Raw genomic sequence first — 19709 nt, forward strand, 5'->3', positions numbered from 1 at the left:
CTGTGCTGCCATATTCACAGATTATCAGCCATCCCTCTCCTCGTCTCAACCTGTGCTAAATCTGTATTTATTAAATATTATATATGTCAAAGGAATATTTGTGTAATTCTGAGTAAGTTATAATGAATAAATAAAATAAGTGCACCTCTAGCCATCGCCAGCTTAGTGAGAATTAAAGTGTTACCAGTATCTCTAGTCATTCTTAAGGCATAGTTGGGTAGCACTTTATGATCTCTGTACTGAATAGTCAGCCAGTATTACTGAATACTTAAAAATACTTAAACATTGTCTTCAGATATATTTTTGTTCAGAACATTTAACAAACTCAGATAGCCCATTAGTGAAATTCTAATGTAGATTCCAGTATTCCCATTTATCTGTCAAACATTTTAGAATTCACTAGAGTAACCATGCCTGGCCTGACATCATTACAGAGTTCTGTCAAACTTAGCCTTGGAATAAAGGAGAGAACTTTCTGAAGGCTCTAGGTACCATGTTTTTTCCCATAGAGTTGCGGTTGATGGAGCACCAGAATTGAAGGTAGAGAATATGAATTTAAGGGCCAAGTTGCACGCTGCTCTTTATGAGAGGAAGCTCCTGTCTCTGGAGGTGCGAAAACGTCGACGACGGAGTGGCAGATTGAGGGCAATGCGGCCAAAATACCCAGGTACCGGCTGGTGAGCTTCCACCAAGCTCTATGATCTGTGTCCTGTCAGACCGATTTAATCAGCTTCTTAATTAACACTTAATGAATCAGGACTTTCTGACCACATACGCTTACTTTTTTTGATATAGTCTTTTTCCTCGGAAACTTGTTTCAAAAGGATAATAAGTTTTTAAACCTTCCATTCTGTGACATTTGTACTGAAGAATATCCGAAGTGCACACGTTTTGGCCTTTGACAGCATCATTTAACTACCTGATACTTAGCTTAAGTTTAATGGAACCCTGAGCGTCATTGTTTGGGTTTTTCATGATTAGGTATGAAGTCCAGTTCGTCCTTTGACATTGCTGAATTGTGTAAGTATTTTAAACATGAACAGAAAAAGGGGAATTTCTTTCTCTCCTAGAATCTCCCTTGTTACAGATTTGTTTGTCACGGACGAATTGACTTCCTTTTTCTCCCTCCTTCTCTCGTTCGTTGAGTGCCTGTATCAAGCACATTAGTCACTGGGGTTTCATTGGTGAATAAAAAAGCTATGGTCCTTGTCCTCATAGACCTTCCAAGGCAGTGAAGGAGAAGGATAATGGATAAACATATGATAGAAAGATATTCCCCTGCTTATTGTACCCCCGTGAAAGATGCCCTTCTGAAAACCTCTAACACGCTGTAGAGGTTACTCTACTAAAAGGGTTTTTGCCTTAAGTTATGACAGAAGCATTGGTATATCGATGAGAAACATCAACTCTAATGAAGATCATTAATAGGTTTTTAGAATATATAAGAGGGACGTGTGTATGTTGTTAATTTTGTGCATTATTTGTGGTCTGATTTAGAAATGGGTTTTTACTGAAAAGATAAAAGGAAGGTATTGGGAGAGAGGAAAATTTAATCCTTTTTTCAGCAACATTAGTGATTCTTCGCATTTAGTGATTACCCAACCAGCTGAAATGAATGTTAAAACTGAGACAGAGAGCGAAGAGGAGGAAGAAGTTGCCTTAGACAGTGAAGATGAAGAACAGGAAGCTTCCCAGGAGGAGTCTGCAGGGTCCCTCGGAGAAAATCGAGCCAAACACACACCCTCACTGACCGTTATGGTAGAAAATTCACCCAAAGAAAATGCCGTGAAAGTTCCTGAATGGAATGACAAAGGTGAACATTGCTGCAAGACCGAGACTCAGGAACCAGAGCCTAAATTTAACCTGATGCAGATTCTGCAAGATAATGGCAATCTTAGGTATGTACCTTTCCTAATTATAATAGCAAAACTGAAAACAGCTAATTTGTACTGTGTACCAGGGTATTGTGCTTGTGGCCTTATAGCCATTTTTCATTTCTTATGCACAGGAATCCTGTGAATTAATGACTGTGATTTGATATTATTACTGTCAAGGAAACTGAGCCTTAGAGAAGTTGCTTGTCCAAGGTCTAGAACTGTGATACAAACCCAGGTCTCATTGGCTCAACAAATACTTGTTGGGTTTCAGCATTAGTGACTTAAGAGGACAAGGCAACTGAGACAGGGAGCTCAAGCAGTTCATGGCTTAGAGTTGGGGACACTTAAAGAGCGGGGGCTATGACCCCAGTATGGACAAAGGGCTCTTAGGGCACAGGAAAAGGAGTGATTGGTCTTGCTTGGGAGGGCTAGAGAGACATTAGGGAAGAGGCAATATTTGAACCAGGCCTTCCCCGATAGGTAGGCTTTCCGGATTTGGGAGGTGACAGCTAAGTATGGGAGTGTTAGTAGAGGGAATAAAGGCACAGAGGGGTGGAAGTACAGTCATTCATTCAGTTCCTCGACAAATATTTATTGAGCATTTGATCTGTACCAGGAATTGTGCTGGGCTGTATAGTGTTACGGTGGAGACCAAAACAGTCGTGGAGCCCACAGTCTAGTGGGGAAGACTGACAGTAAACAAAGAAACAAGGTAATTTCAGGCAGTAAGAAGTGCTGTGTAGACAATAAAATAGGGTGTAGTATTAGAGTGTAATTGGACAGAAAGTTTCTGTAGCTTCTGGTGCTTTGGGCATGGAGAGGTAAGCTTTAAGGTGAGTCCTAAATGATGAGAAGGAGTAAGTCATGTGAATATCAGGGAGCAGAATATTCCAGGCAGAACGGCAAGTATAAAGAACCTGAAATTGGAATGAGCTTGGCAAGTTTGAGAAATACAGATTACTGGTGTGACGTTACATGGAGAAAAGGGTGCAATAAGCAGTGAGACTAAAAAATTGGATGTCATTTGATCATAAAGTGCCATAGAGGAGCCTGGACTTTATTTCCTAGATGGATAATTTTTAAGCAGATGTGTGATATGGTCAGATATGGGAACATATGTATAACTGATTCACTTTGTTATAAAGCAGAAACTAGCACACCATTGTAAAGCAATTATACTCCAATAAAGATGAAAGAAAAAAAAAAAGAAAGTAAATTCTGGTTGCATTGTGGGAAAGTGATTGATAAGAGGAGAACTAAGGGTTGAGAGCTGAGTTAGGGACTGTTAAAGTAGTCCAGAGCCAGGAAGATGAAGGTCCTGATCAGAGCAGTGGCTATAGGAATGAAGAGAATGGGATGGAGTTAATGAAATTTGCAAGTTAAAATTGGTAGGGCTTGGTCCCTGTAGATGTAAGAATTCCAAAGAGACTGAATTTTCCAAGTTTGGTAACTTGGTGCTGCCATCAGTCAATATAAGGAGCACAGGAGTTGGTTTCATGATAGAAATAATGTGTTTTAATTGGGACACGGTGAGGTGGAAGTGCTCTGGCATGAAGATGATCAGTAGATAGGTGAAAATACAGCTTTGAAAGTCAGAGTTGAACAGGACTGTACAACTTCAGAGTAGATGAGCTTGTGCATTTCAGTTTAGTTCAGCAGGCATAGACAGGAGAAAAGGAAGAGAACTGAGGCCTGGGGAAAACCAGTGTTTAATAGTAAAGAGACCAAGGAGTAGCAGTTAGAGTGGTAGCTATAAAACGGGGAGGAGACAGTATAGAAAAGCTACAAGATGAGAGTTTCAAGCTATAGAGTGCCTCTGGCAGCCCAAGTTAGGATGAGACCTGAAAAGAGTCTCCTGCATTTATGACCTGGGGGTGGACTTCGTGGGTAGAAGAGAAATTGTGAGTTGAGCAAATAGGAAAGCAAGTGTGAACTAACTTTTTCAGAGAGTTTGACAATGAATGAAAGACAGGTGAGAACTCATCAGAAAGAGGGAGCAAGCTAAGAGAAAAAAGATTCTGGGATTCTGGAGCTTATTTAGAGATTAGGGGGAGGCTTTGATAGTAAAAGAATTAGAGATACAGAAATGGATATATTGTCCTAAAGGAAGGTAGGAAGAGGCCAATGGAGGGGTGTCTCTTCCTGTAATGAATGCAGTAGTTAGAGGTTAAAGAGGCAGGAAGTGTAGTTATATAAGCATGGCGGCCTTTAGTTTCTAAGCTGGAGGTGAGTTCTTATACTGCAAGGATGGAGGGTGATATTGGCGTTTAGGGGATTGGAGGGCAGAGTTAAGGTTTGGAATGGTGCGTGGAGAATGAGTAGTTGCATTAGTGGAGAGCAGAGAGGGCTCTGTCAGAAGACTTGACTCTGGCTTTTCAGTGCTTGCCAACTGGCATTGTGACCACAGGCAAGTCCGAGAGCTTCTCTAGGCCTCAGTTTTCTTTTCTGTTAGGCCAGGGTATGGGGTTAGACATAGACAGGTTTTTCAAACTGTGCTCTCTAGAGAGGAAGGAGGAGTCCACTGAATTGAAATAGAACATTTGAAAACCACTGGACTATATTCTCATGTCCTTTCCAGCAATAAAATTCTGCTTAGATGTTGTAGAAATAAATGAGTTATTCATAAATCTTACGGATCTTACTTTTAAAGAGTAAACTCTTGTAATTGCAGGGTGTGTTAATGTAATAAATCAGTGGTTTTCAAACTGTGTTCCCTGGAGCTGCCCATAATTCTGTGGAGCATCTCAGTGGCTACTGAGGGATCTGGGGGTGTTCCATGGCAAGGATTCGAGGCTCCAGGCCCCAGCCCACTAGTTGTATATTTTTGTATGCTGAGGATCTCCATAGGATTTTATTTTTTTTAAATAGATTTCTTTGGTGTAAATTATTCTATTATTTTGGTTTGTCAGTTACAGATTACTAGCTGACCAATGTGTCCAATACCTTAGGGACAACCTCAGGATTAACATCCCACAGATCTCTAGTAAGGTTTTTAGAGATGGAAAACTCAGTTCTTGTTCGTTTGATTTACAACAGTGATTTGCAACAAAAGGTTGATTGAAATCTCAACTTCCAAGCAGTAATTCCCTTATCCAAAAGACCTTCATATTTTAATATTAGGGAAATTGTCAATAAAATTGGGTATTTTGCTACATTTGGAGGTGTCTGAAACATACCATTTTTAGCTCACTTTATTGCAAGTGAATTTGTTGACCAAAATGGAGAGTCTTTTTTCATTTATTTTGACTTGAAAATAATTAGCTTATGGGAACGGTTGAGGGGAAAGTGTATATGGTCTCCAGAACAAGGATTTTAAGTGTTCTTCTTGATGAAAAACATTTGAAAATATAAATTTCAAAATCATATTGTGCTCCCATAAACTATTCCTATTAATAACAAAGATGTAGCCTTATATTTCATACTCTGAAGAGCTTGAAAAGCAAATCTACTCCCCAACCTGACTCCTCTCCCTTCCAGCACACACATAGAAGATAGATGTAGACCCTCCTAGGATTTCCAGTTTACTCTGGACAAGTCCTTCGTCCTAACCTTGGGGGAACAGTGAGTAGAAAGCATTCAGTGATTGCATGTGTGAGGATTGTAAACAAAGTTTGTGTTGGGCCCTAATCTTCGCTGATGTAATTTTGGCTAGCATGTCAGAAGGCCAAGCAGCTGAAGTAACTACAGTCTCTCCTGAAAGAAAACAGATCTTCTGCAGTTAGCAGCTGAAGTGAAAGTCATCAGTGTTTCTCTGGTACTCCTGTCTTCTAAATGATAGCTTGATCAGATTTCCTTGTTTCCAACCTAGAAATCAGCTGGCTTCTTCAGTGATGTTGCTGAGGTGCTTTTTACTATATGTGTGGACTTCTTTTTCCCCCTGAACATCTGGGCTCATCCTAGCCGGTCAGTGCATCTATGCCAAACTCCGTTGGACCTCACTCATTTGTTCTGGGCTCCAGCCACTCCCGTCTTGTAGTTGAGAAAAGCCTGACCTTATATTTGGTCTCAAAGTTCCTTTGTAGGATTTATCTGTTTCCTGCTTTGGAGGCTTTTGCACACCAGAAATTAGTTGCTATAGCAAAAGCCATACTTTTGTACTAACTGATAAGCATGTTTTTAAGGGCCTCCAAGGCAGAAAAACCTTTCTGTATCAATACAAAGGTTCTTGTGAAAATTCGGTACTTTTCCTGTCCATTTCCCCGAGAAAGTTGTTTAAAAGTTCCAAAAGATAAGGTATAAGAGTAGGAAACATGATTCTCTATTCTTGCTTGATTTCCCCCCCGCCCCCCACGCCATGGTAATAATGAGAAAATAAGTAGGGTTCTCCATCTCTGATTCTTTAAATAGAAAAAAAGAAATCTCATGTACTGGGTGGAAGGAATCTTTACTCAGTGACTGTATGATGGGCTTCATTTTTCTTAGCCATCCTAATAGAAGGATCCTCAAAGGCCACTTTGAGAGAGGCAAGCACACATATGGTAGGTGCACCATTCTGTCTCATAACGGTATGTTGTTTTGGATTTCTGTAGCAAAGTGCAGGCCCGAATAGCATTCTCTGCCTATCTCCAGCATGTTCAAATCCGACTGATGAAAGACAGTGGAGGTCAAACGTTCAGTGCCAGTTGGGCTGCCAAAGAAGATGAACAGATGGTGAGGCTCTTCTTGTTGGAACCTTTTTACTTTCTCTTACTCTCCCTCCCTCCCTCCCTCCCTCCCTCCCTCCCTTCCTTCCTTCCTTCCTCCTTCCTTCTTTTCTTTTTTTTCCTATACTAAGATAAAGAACAGTATACTTGTGGTAAAAGAATTATTCCACGTATAGCTTGCAGATTTCTCTTACTTTTCTGTGAAGTGAATCTTGGATCTGGAGCCATGTTCATCACAGTATGTGTTGAGGGCATTGATTTACTTCATTCAGAAAATGGAAATTGATTGCTCATTAGATGTCAGGCCCGTGCAAAGCCCTAGAAAGGAATAACAATTTGCAGAGTCCTTTCTCAAGCAGCTTCACATTTTATTAATTCTTTGATGTAGGCACTGTCATCTCCATTTGCAGAGGAGGAAGCAAAGACCTAGAGGAAGGGGGTAACTTGCCTGTTGTCCTGTAGCTCATATGTGCTGAAACCGGAACTTAAACTCAAATGTTGCAATTGTACATTATTTGCTCTGGCACTATTTCCATGGGTCATAAGGCATTTATTTTCTGTCCTGGGGGGTCAAGTTAGCTCTTTGAAAATCAACACTTTATCACGGGCCCTCTGAGAATGTACCATCCTCCATTTTAACGTTTTTTTCTTTACTAGTTGTCACTTTATAAAATTCTTAGATTACTGGAAACAAACTTGTGTAATAATTTTTACTGTATATTGGTCATTCGAACCTGCCTAAAATTTAATATACTAGCAATGTTTTCCTTTTTGGATCAGAATGACAGGGAGCTTCAAGCTCTTTGGTAAGGTCAACGCATATAGAAGAAGCCACAGCCCTTCCTTAGGCTTTTTAACCACAGGGATCTGTCACTGAAAAGAGAAGGACCATTAAGTCTGAGAAAGCTGCATCCTTTGTCCAGCTCAGTGGTGATCCTACTGTAATTTTCAGTTCTCCACATATAAGAGGCATACAATATGCTGGGCCTATTATAAAAGCATGATGGATATCCCAGAAAACAACTTGTGAATTTAAAGTAGCCAATACAACCCAGAGATTAAACCTTGTGTGTTGTAATTTTTCAACCATCAGTGGAAAATGTTAGCTCTGCTCTTTCCAAGTGGAAAATTGAAACTGCCTTTTTGAGAGTCAGTTTGTCTGCTCCACTGTGAAAAAATAATGTTTTAATATAACAGCTTAAACCAGCCTATAGTAAAGACAGCAGGGTAGACCTATGAAATCCAACCCTCTGGTTATGAGACTGTTTCTTTATGTTGGAGTAAATTGTCACCAAAGGACAGTGAACCAAAATCAAATTCAAGAAGAAAGAAATAGCTCAGAAGAGTAACTATTGCAACTGCTGACTTGGAATTCACACAGGATTTCTATGGAGCTTTTTATAAGAATATTTAGGATCATCACTGCAGAACTTAGTATCAGTTGTGTGCATTCCTGTTTGAAAATCTATCTAAACAACAAACCCTAAGGCATTACCTGATGATTGTGGCAGTGGTCTTGTTTATGAGGAAGGTAGGTGTAGAATTGCCTTCTCTGATCCAAGTTAGGTTTAGAGCTTCTTTATCACGTAATTCACGGAAGGCACATTGACAGAAGTTCCCCAAATCCATCATCTTCAGGCAATTTTACTGTGTTTGGGGGTTGGGTGCGGGGAACTACTATCTTTAAGGCCCTTGGCCTTGCAAAAATCTCTCTCTGAAGCATTTGTGATGTTATGAATGATCTGATTGGTATCTGTTCAGATTTCAAAATCCTTTGCCCCATCTCAAGTGAGATGTATCCCTGCTACCCCTTAATGACCTTTCACTATGCCCTCTTTGCCAACCCCCAACTCTAAAAGCATCCTTATTCTTGGGGAAGAAAAAATAAACAAAAAGCTATCACCTTGCAAGCCTGGTAACAGTTCTTTCTTTCCATTAGTCACTAAACTTTTTAAATCAGTAGTTTCTGCTCTTCACCTGTATTCTTCAGTATCCATTCGTTTCTTAATCTCTACTTTCTGTCCCCTTTACTCTGCTGAAAGTGGTTGTGGTCCTTTCCTGCTCCAGCCTCTTGGAAGCTGTGACATGGGAGCCTTCCTCCCTTGGCTTGCATGACACTTTTCTCCCGTGTTTCTTTCTACATTTCTGATGTTTCTGTCATGGTTTGTTGTGGTTGTTGTTTGTTTTTTTCTGATTCTTTCTCCTCTTTCCACTCTCTGAGTGTCAGTATTTCTGTATTCTTTCTCTCCCTTCTCACCTTTGATGACTTGATCCATGGTTTTAGTTTCCTCTACCTATTACTTTCCCTAAGTATCTTTCTCTGACCACCCTATTGGAAGTGATAGCTGCACTTTGAATTATTATAGTACTATGTATATGTGAATTGTACTTTTACAGCTGCTACTTTATTACATAGTTATTTGCACACATACTTGATTTTGATTTTCCCACTGCCAGCTTGTTAAAGGAAGAGGATATGTTTGTTTCGTTTTGTTCTTGTCTTACTGTATCCTTGTTACACCTAGTATGTTTGCTCTGGGTCTTATTTGTTGAAGTGTATAGTATACCTCTTCTTATCTCTCTATTGTGTAATCCCCTTGTAGCTTGTCTTCTGTTGCTTAAGCACAATCCCTTCTTTTTTTCCCCCAATGACTCTTTAATTTATAGGAGCTAGTGGTTCGTTTCCTCAAGCGAGCATCAAGTAACCTCCAGCACTCACTGAGGATGGTATTACCCAGTCGGAGACTGGCACTTCTGGAGCGCAGAAGAATCCTGGCCCACCACCTGGGTGACTTTATCATTGTGTACAACAAGGTAGGTGGTTCATCCGTTAGTCTTGTGCTTTGGATCGCCACGCACTGTCAGAAACAGGCTAGAAGCCTCTGTCCAGCTGAGCGGAGAGGTTCTTCTTCCCTTTTAGCATTATCACGTGCTTTGTGGGACATTATGGGGAGCAGGACATCACTCCCTAACCAGCTGGTCTGAAAAGCTACTTTTGACTACTTGTGAAGGCCCAGGGGCCGTAGTTCACTCTCATCCAAAGGCACATTCCTTTTGAGTGCTGTTGCACCTGAGATGAATCCTGGGCTATGTGAATTTGCGTTGTCATTATTGTGCCTGGAGACAGTTGGTGAATTGACTATTTGAGAGAAAATTTGTACTGTGGATTTAATACAGTGACACAGCCTTCCTTCCTGAGAGAGTTACACTTTGTTCTCTAGAGCATTTTAGATAGTGACTTCATTTTACAACCAAGCCCAGAAAATAGACTATTTAGTGAGAATAGTCTGCAAAGCACCTTTTATCCAAGGGTCTTAGAATGCTTTAGAAATGTCATTTTGGGGTGGGGGGAGCGGGGAGCATGGTCATTTTTCAGAAAGGAAAGCTGAGGTCTGGAAATTTAAATAGCCTTTGTGAAATGTGTGGGATGGTCGGTACAGTATCAACACACCAAATCCATAGCTACGTAGCTACTCCAGCTCTGTTGAGAATTTTGGGACAACTTACATAAGAGAAGAATTTACTCAATTTGGATGCTGCTATAGGAGTATCTTCCAAGACCTATCTTTCCTCTTCCCTAACTGTAACAAAATACAGTGTCTCTGCTGTCATTCTATTAAAGCTTCAAGTGTGACCACAGACACTACCAAGCTGTTTTTTCACTGGGCTACCTGAGTAAAAAGTAAAAACATGATCAAAATTTATATTTATTATGCAACTCTTACTTGGAAACTCTAAAATGTTTCATGAAATAATGACAGAAAATAATATATCAGATTTATAGGTGGCAAAAGTACATGGAGGAATTAAATGTCTTTACTATAAAGACAAATTAACCCAAGGGTAATGAAACCAGATGATGAAGTATGCATTTATCAGGAGTCAGTTTTATCTTGTTTTTCTGTGGGGTTGGGGACTGGATAGGAAACAGAACAAATGGCTGGAAAGAAGTCGAAGAAGAAACTTGAGGAAGAAGAGGAAGATGGGGTGAATACGGAAAACTTTCAGGAGTTCATCAGACAAGCAAGGTAGAAGACATTCTTAATAAAAAGTATCTTATTCTGTCTTCCACACTGCCCCATTGATTCCCAGTAGCCCCTTGTTTCTAACACATGGATGTGAGTAAAATCACTCTTAGAAGGAGAAGAAGGGTTTCATAGGCTTGATCTCTCCATATCTCAGCCAATTATTGGCTGTTGTCATGGTTTTAGTTATCAAAACACTGCTGCTGGGCATCTGGGCTGTATTTCTAGACAGCTTCAAAGTACACACCACTCTAAGGGCTGAGGGAGCACTTCGGAAAGCTGAAGTTAGAGGTGTCTAGTGTTTACTGGATCTGAATTTAGCCCTGACCTACTGATGCAGTGGAGATGACTACATTTTGCCTACGTTGAGTGGCTTGAGGAATTGGCAGTTTCTCAGCACTGTAAGGGTTGCGCCTAATGTATATAAAAGAAAACAAGCCCTTCATGCTTAAGGTTAGCTTTTAGGGGTTGAAAAATCTCAGCATTCAGCTCTCTATCTTGATCCAATTAGCCAGGCCATTCTTTGCTACTTTGGAGACCTTGGGGTTTACTCTGAGATCCATAGGAGCAGTTTCCAAGGTTGTCATTACAGTGTATTCTGAAGATAGGATATAGGTTCTTTGTAATATTGCAGGAATATTTTGCTTATTTGAAGGCCACTTATCTGGAACATAGCCAGGCTCCAGGAAAAAAATGCAAAAGGCCGTTGAGGAGCTGCTACAGATTTTACAAAATCCATGCATAGTATGTTTACTGGAAGAATTCTATGGGCCCTCATCTGTTTCCTTACACTTTCCATTTTGTGGATGTTCGTAAAAAGTGCATATCATTTCAATATTTGAAGTGACCTAGAGACCATCTGGTTCAGCTTCCACTGTATAGGTGGTTAGGGAAATCTTCCTTGGTTACACTGGTGAGTTTCCGTATTTATGACAAAGTGGCTTCTTTAGTGAATATACTCCAATTATCTGGAAGTGGGGTGGACAAACTGCCAAGGACCGGATCATAAATGTTTCAGACTTTGTGAGCTACATGTGGTCTCTATAGCATACTCTTCTTTAAAAATATGAAAACCGTTCTTAGCTGGGAGCCATACAAAAACAGCCTGCTGGTCAGGGTTGGCCCACTGTCTGTAGTTGGTTGACCCCTGATTTAGAACATGGCTGTCCAATAGAACTTTCTGTGTTGTAGCTACTGAGTACTTGAAATGTGGCTAGTGTAACCAAGGAAATGAATCTTTAATTTTAATTCATTTAAATCTAAGCAGTCACATACGACTAGTGGCTACTATATTGGACAGTGCAGATGTAGAATATTCACTGTGGAATGAATAAAACCTTGTCATGCTTTAAATTTTTCAGACTGCTTCACTTATATATTTTTTTACCATCTATTAATAGGGAGTTCCCAGCTTGTGCTTTTCGTTTTCCCCTTCTTCAGCTTACTCCATTTTCATAATAAAATCTGGTAGAAAGATTTTCCAGAACACCTTCCCGTTCTAACCATACTTTCTCTCCCCATTTCAGTGAGGCTGAACTGGAGGAGGTGTTGACTTTTTATACCCAAAAAAACAAGTCTGCAAGTGTCTTCCTGGGGACTCACTCAAAAAGTTCTAAAAACAGCAACAGTTTTTCTGATAGCGGGGCAAAGGGTGGTAAGTATATTGGTTAATTAATGAAAAATACGAAGAACAAGTGAAAAAATGAGATGTGCGAAGGGGAACCAAAAATAATATGTTGCCTAAGCACTAATAGACTCCGAGGTGGTAAAATTTTGCAGTGTGTGGGTGGGGGATGAGGAGGCCTTATATTTTTGTCCTAAAAGCGCAAGAGGGACGTGGTCTAATTTTTTTTTTCATGAAAATTAACATCAGAGAGCTGTTTTCATGACAAGCTAATAATGCCTAACATTTAGTGAGCGCTCATATTACTGTCTACTGGACATGATCTTATTTTTTTACTTCCAAAAACCATATGGAGTAGGTGCTATTATAAAACTTCTCTACAGATGAGGGAACAGAGCTGAAAGAGACAGAGTAACTTGCCCAGGGGTGCCCTGCATCATACAGTGGAACAGGAATCTGAACTTTAGTCTACCTGACTCAAAGCTTGTGCTCTTAGTCTCTGTTCTTCTGCCTCTCCTAATGATTATTTCTCACTCCTGTTAAATTTTTTGGTTCCTTCAGCTCATCACCATTTGCATTTGGGGTAGGAGAATTCTTTGTTGTGTGGGACTATTCCATACCTGGTGGGATGTCTAATATCCATAGTCCCAAGCCCTAAATGTCACCATCTTCCTTCAGTCATTGTGATAACCCAATGTTCCCACGCATTTCAAAAATTTCTCCCTGCTGGGGAACTCCGTGATTGGGGATTTGGAATTGATGTGGACCAAACTATCTAGTTCGTGTCATATGATCAAAAAATAGCAGCAATACTCAGTTATAAACAAAGCTTGTGCTTCGAGTGTAAGATTCATTTAAAATCTAGATGGAAGCATAAGACATAGATAATATGCTAATTTTGTAGTATGCTAACCCCTAGATCCAAAGATGTAGATTTCTTTGCTACTCTTAAGGCTATCATAGTCTAATGTGGAAAGAGCTGGGGATATCGGTCCTTTAAAATGTAGAGTGAGTTTTCCCAAGGAAACGGTGTTACTGTTTTAATAACTGATTAGCTTCAGAGGTTAGTCTACAAAAGCCTATTTAGCTCACTGTACACTTAAAGTATTGTATTAGTAGAAATACTTCTGAGCCCAGCCCTCTTCTTTGAGCTTTCCTAACTTATCTAAGTTCTAAAGCTAGTTTGTTTATCCGTTCATTCATTCCTTCTACATATTTTTAATGAACACCTATCATGTGTCAGACATGGTGATAGTTCCTAGAGATACAGGGACCAGGACTGTCACAGTTCTTGACTTTATAATATTTATTGTCTGCTGGATGAACTTGGGTGAGTAAATACAGGAAGAAGGTTGGTAGGATCTCTGAAAAGACCCTCTAACAGTGTTGGGAAAGGGAGGCTGAGGAGTTTTTGTAATGAGGTTGGGGTAGGGAAAAGTGTGCTAGGCAGGTGAAGTCCTAGCCTGGCATTCAGGTAGTATCTTCTCCCCTGGTAGTAATGGAGAAGCCCTAACAGCACGTACTAGCAGCACCTGTTTGTGCAGATGCGTCCTCGGAAATTCTGGGGTTCATGTGTTAAGGGCTACCTTTACATAATAATGTCTATACCTAGCAATACCAATCAAGAATAACTAGAGGGGCAGTAGGAAGGCCTCAATCAAGGGAACAACAGTATGACATTTGGTAGTATCTGGACTTGTTAAAAACATGAGCAAACAAATGTGTGACAGTATTACCTGTGCTGGTGGTGACGGACAGAAGAGAATTCATATGTCCTTATTCTTTCATTCTGAAAGATGATCTGTAAAATGGCCTGTCTTAAGTTTTTGTATGAACCTGGCCCTTGAGAAAGATTTTTGGAATATTTCTCTAAGTATATGATTAGCTCTGGCTGTTCTGTTTCAAAATTCTGTAGTAGAAAAAAACCCTAATTTATTACGGTGGAAATTTATTTTATTAGAGTGATGTTGTTATTGAATATACTGATCAATCTATCTAATAAGCAAACTCACTCAGCTTATGCAAGTAAAACCGAGGAGATTAAGTTACAGAGCTGTTGTAGTAAACAGGTATCATGCCAGCAAAGACTGGGGCTGTTCTTTCTATCTCTTGGCAGTTGCCTGGTCCATATATATTACGACTTCTTCGCTCCACTGTGTACCACCGACCAGTTTGGTCTCTTAGCTCCCCAAGTCTGAATTCTTGACAGAGGCATCTTACTGCCCTTACTCATTTTCTTTCCCAGGCATGTTGTAGCTTGTTGGCAGTCCATGGATGGCTGCCCTGGGTTTTGGTATCTTTTCCTGATTCAGTCAGCTGGAGCTAAGGTTGGGGCTAGTTGGGAATCATTTGGTTGGTGTCCCACTCAACAGGGCTGTGGGCATGGCCATCCTTGGAAAAGTGTGTTGAGAAATGCAATGGTTCCTAGCATTGATTACTAGTTGTGTTATATTTTGGAAACAAAATGATGTGTAGAGCAATGCTCTAGCATTTGATTAGTAACAGAGCCTAAGCTCAGTATTTATTTCTTATTTCAGATCACCCTGAAACGATGGAAGAAGTGAAAATAAAGCAGCCCAAGCAGCAACAAGCAACAGAAATTCACTCTGATAAATTATCTCGTGAGTGACTTCAAACCTACATAGATTTGCTGCTCTCTGATAAATCTTTAAATGAAAAAATGTCATCAGATATTAAATGATTTTCGGGCGTGTGACATTACTGCAAAAGGCTCCTTTTCTTTGTTTTTCCTTTTCCCTTAGAATTTCCTTTTGTCTACTGATAGCCTGTTATCCTTCCAAGGAATTTCTCACTTTCTTAATGTTTAAAATTCTGAGCACTTTTTTTTCTAGAAGGGTGAAAATCAGAGGGAGAGGAGTTAGCTGTCATTACCAGAAACTTTGTCCTGAGGCCCTAACGTTTGTAAAGCACCTGCTCTGGTTGATGGAGGTAGTCCCAACACCAGCTTTCAGAAGGGACTAAAAATAAACTGTTTCCATTGCCTCATTGTCTCAGTGGGCAGTATTCATTAGGTTCATGATGAATCTCATTAAAGTTTGTATTTTTCATTATGTCTGTTTCATGCTAAGATTATTTTGATGTTTAAAAATGTTTGCTTCATGTTTACATACAGAATTTACATTAATTTTTCCTAAAATGATCTGTTTTTGTTTGTTTGTTTTTGTTTTAATAGGATTTACCACTTCAGCAGAAAAAGAGGCTAAATTAGTCTATACCAGTTCTTCCTCTACTTCTTTCTCTGGTCCTACTGCTACTCTTCTGCAGAAAATTCCCAACACCCATTTGTCATCTGTTATTACCACCTCTGACCTCTCACCAGGGCCAGGCCACCATTCTTTATCTCAGATTCCTCCAGCTATCCGCAGCATGGCTCACCAGCCAGCAATTTTACTGAGCACGGTCCCTGGCAGTGCTTCTCCGTCCATCCATCCTGGGACACAGAACGTACTGAGCCCCGCTGGCCTGCCGCGCTGTCGATCAGGCAGTTACACCATTGGCCCCTTTTCCTCTTTCCAAGGTGCTGCGCACATCTATAGCCAGAAACTGTCTCGTCCCTCTTCAGCAAAGGCAGGTGAGTGAGAGAATGAAAGGCACTCCACAATGTCAGCTTCTCCCCAGCCCCAGTTAAAAAAGAATGCCATCTCTTCCCTTTGGCTTTTCTTTTGAAAGGTAAAGGGACACAGGGTGCATAGTTCTGATGTGACTAAGGAAGAGTCTTGCATTTGGTCCAGTGACACTCATTCACTGATAAGAAAATGAAACAACTTCTTTTAGGTGCTGGGGATAAAGAAATGAGTAAGACAAGGCTTCTATTTACTGGGAGCTTACAGCATAGTCAAGAGATAATTGTGATATTTGTCTTTTTACTGTTGAGTTGTAAGTGTTCTTTATATATCCTGGGTACAGGTCCCTTGCCAGATGCATGATTTAGAAGTATTTTCTCTCATTCTGTTGAGTATGTTTTTCCTAAGAATTTTATAGTTTAGGTCTTTTATCCATTTTGATATAATTTTTGTATATGGTGTGGCATAAAGGTCTTAACATCTCTTTTTTTGTATGTAGTTATTCAGTTGTCCCAGCACCTTTTGTTGAAAGACTGTTATTTTCCTGTTGAATTGTCTTGCACTCTTGTCAAAAATCATTTAATCTTAAATGTAAGGGTTTACTTCTAGAGTCTCAATTCTATTCCACTGATCTGTATATCTGCCCTTATGCGAGTACCACATTGTCTTCATTACTATAGCATTGTAGTAAGTTTTGAAATCACCAAGGGTGATTCTTCCATCTTTGTTCTTCTTTTTCATATTGTTTAGGCTATTCTGGATCCCTTGCATTTTCTTATGAACTTTAGGATCAGCTTGTCAATTTTTGCAAAAATAGGCAGATGGGATTTTGATAGGGACTGTGTTGAATTTGTAGATTAGCAAGTATTTTAACATTGGTCAGATTTTTAAACACCTGAGTAATATCCACGTTAAGGTGAGTTACAGTTAAGCTATGTTTTATAAATAGCCGATCTGTATGTCTTAATCATTGTCTGATTTCAAATGAAATGGATATTGTAATATGGAGCTTGAATCAGAGATATGAAAGGGTCTACTTTAATAAGTCATCATATGAATATGTACGTATATATGTATTAGTGCTAATTCTGAGTGATTATTCTTATGATTTAATCTTCTAAAATCAATAATAATTATGTTCTGGCTTAAATTTTTTCTTCCATGTGAGAGAAATTCAGTAAGGTCAGTGTCTCCAGTACCTTGTTGCTGTCATCAACACTTCTTTTTTAAACCTTCCTTTTTTTCTTACCTATCGCAGAGGAGGATAAGGACCAGAAGAAGCTAGTCAGTTCAAAAATATTTCCTAATTTCCGTTGTGATTTCTTTCTTGACCCATGGATTGTTTATAAGTATATTGTTTAATCTTCACATAGTTGGCATTCTCTATTTTTTGTGATTGCTTTTTAGCTTATTTCCACTGTGGTCAAAGAACATATTCTGAATGGCTTAAACAGTAGTAGACAACAATATATAGATAACAATATATAGTTGACAACAATATACTTGACAACAATAATATCCTATAAGTGATTGGAGTCAAATTTTTCTGTGGTGATTGAATAGTTTGGGGATGAGATTAAGATGTTATTTTTTTATTATTATTTTTTTTTCGGTACGCGGGCATCTCACTGTTGTGGTCTCTCCCCCTGCGGAGCACGGGCTCCGGACGCGCAGGCGCAGCGGCCATGGCTCACGGGCACAGCTGCTCCGCGGCATGTGGGATCCTCCCGGACCGGGGCATGAACCCGTGTCCCCTGCATCGGCAGGCGGACTCCCAACCACTGCGCCACCAGGGAAGCCCAAGATGTTATTTTGAATTTAGACTTTTTCAAGATAAATATACAGTATCAAGTTTCAAAGGTCACCACTGAAAAAATTAAAATATGGAAATTTAAACATGTGGGAAGAAGAAAAATGGACTGGGTCGGGGGAAGCACCCACAAACATAGAAGCACACAAGTGCGAAGCTTAGAAAATGCAAGAAATGGAAACTTGAAAGATGGTAAACCAAGTCCTAATATATCAAGAATCAAATAAATATAAATGGGCTGAACTTGTTAGAAGAGTGTCAGATTGAATTTTTTAAAAATCTAACTGTATGTTGTTTACCAGCGAAAGACACATGTAAAGATAAGGACGTAGAATGGTTGAAAGTAAAAGGATGAAGAAAGAAATACCATGTAAATACCAACCAGAATAAAGGTGGTGCTAATATATGCTTACTTAATTTAGTATATATTAGCTTACATTAGGCTTTAAGAGAGAAAATTTTCCTAACAGATACAGAGAGTAATTACATAAAACAGAAAGTTTAGTTCAGCAGAAAGATAAAACAGTTCTAAGTGCAGCTAACAAAATAACCTCCAAATAAATAAAACAAAAATTGATACAACTAATGAGGAATCTACAAATCCACTGTCTTAGTGGGAGATTTCCACATATTTCTGTCCAATACTAGTAGATACACAGATTTTGTAAATCAGCAAAGATAAAGACAATTTGAACAAGATGATAACTTTATCTATTGCTCATTCATAATACTCTGTACCCAATAATTAGAGAAAACACCTTCTCAAGCACACATGATACGTTTATAATAAACAGTCATGTCCTACATCATAAGACAACAGATTTCAGAGTTGGTATCATACAGCCACATTCTCTGTCCGTACTGCAATTAAATTGAATGTCGACAGCAACGATACATAACAAATCCTTATATATTTAAAAATTTAAAAGAGTTCAGAGAAGAGATCATAATGGAAATAAATGTAAAACTATTAGAATTGAAAGACAGTGAAAAAACTTCATGTTCAGATGTGTGGAGAGCAATGAAAAACAGTATTTGGAGGGAAATTTACTGCCTTAAATACTTATATTTGAAAAGAAGAAAGGCTAAAAATTAATGTGCTAAATATCTACTTCAGATGGTATAAAAACAGCAATATTACAAATCTAAATAAAGGAGAAAGAGAGATAAGAGTAAAGATAAAAATCAAAGACAAGAGTAAAAATTACAGAATTCAAAAATAAGGTACAGTAGAGAAAATATCAGAACCAAAAGTTCTTTGAAGAGCCTAAGAAGGTGGACAAACCTCTGGTGAGACCGATCAGGAAAAGAGAGAAGATATGGATAAATAATGTAAGGAATGAAAAGCAGGCAGAAAATACAAATGTAGCATAGGTGACAAAAATATTAGAATACTGTTAACCACTTTATTCCAATAAAATTGAAAACCTATGCAAAGTGGATAATGCCTACAAAAGTAAGTAAAATTGGTTCAAGAAGATGAAGAGGGACTTCCCTCGTGGTCCAGTGGTTAAGACTCTGCGTTCCCAATGCAGGGGGTCCGGGTTCGATCCCTGGTCAGGGAACTAGATCCTGCATGCATGCTGCAACTAAGATCCCGCATGCTGCAACTAAAAAGATCCTGCACACGGCAACGAAGATCCCGCCTGCCCCGACTAAGACCTGGCTCAGCCATATAAATAATAAATAAAAATTTTTTTTAAGAAAAGAAAAAATTTATTAAAAAAATAAAAGATGAAGAAAGCCTGAATGGTCCTATAACTATTAAAATAAGTTATACAGTAGTTAAAAAATCTCACGAAGAAAACTTGAGGCCCAGATGGTTTTATAGATAAGTTTTGACAGTCTTTCAAGGGAAAGATAATTCCAATCTTAAACTCTTCTAGAGCATGGAAAAAGAGACAACAGTAATAACTCTGTGTGGCTAGTTAAATCTTGATAACAAAACCAATTAAGGACAGTATTAGAGAGGGAGGTTATAGATCAGCTTCATTTATGAACACCAATGCAAAAATTCTAATCAAAATATGAGCCAGCCACATCTAGCAATATATGAGAGAGATTAGATCCCATGAACAAGTTTATCCAAGGAATACAGAAGGGGGTTAACAGAAAATCTATAAATGTCGTTTGTCACATCAGCAGA

General features: G+C 39.2%; 1 protein-coding gene across 15 annotated transcripts in view; it reads left to right on the forward strand.

Moving 5' to 3' along the window:
* TTLL5 (tubulin tyrosine ligase like 5) overlaps positions 1 to 19709 on the forward strand; it is a 305509-nt gene that overhangs the window by 110513 nt on the left and 175287 nt on the right. For 11 of the 15 annotated variants that reach the window (XM_022576495.3, XM_022576493.3, XM_089907984.1 and 8 more), the window contains 8 exons: positions 510 to 667; positions 1592 to 1898; positions 6407 to 6527; positions 9188 to 9334; positions 10445 to 10548; positions 12072 to 12199; positions 14707 to 14790; positions 15363 to 15761. In XM_022576495.3, the coding sequence (XP_022432203.1) occupies positions 510 to 667; positions 1592 to 1898; positions 6407 to 6527; positions 9188 to 9334; positions 10445 to 10548; positions 12072 to 12199; positions 14707 to 14790; positions 15363 to 15761 (1448 nt within the window). The remainder of the gene's footprint in view (positions 1 to 509; positions 668 to 1591; positions 1899 to 6406; positions 6528 to 9187; positions 9335 to 10444; positions 10549 to 12071; positions 12200 to 14706; positions 14791 to 15362; positions 15762 to 19709) is intronic. The other 4 variants (XM_022576502.3, XM_022576503.3, XM_089907983.1 and 1 more) reach the window with 2 other exon arrangements.

Source organism: Delphinapterus leucas, chromosome 2 (genome assembly GCF_059928025.1).
Source record: "Delphinapterus leucas isolate spDelLeu-1000000601 "Yukka" chromosome 2, BTC_Dleu_Yukka2, whole genome shotgun sequence".
NCBI classification, from domain to species: Eukaryota; Metazoa; Chordata; class Mammalia; order Artiodactyla; family Monodontidae; genus Delphinapterus; species Delphinapterus leucas.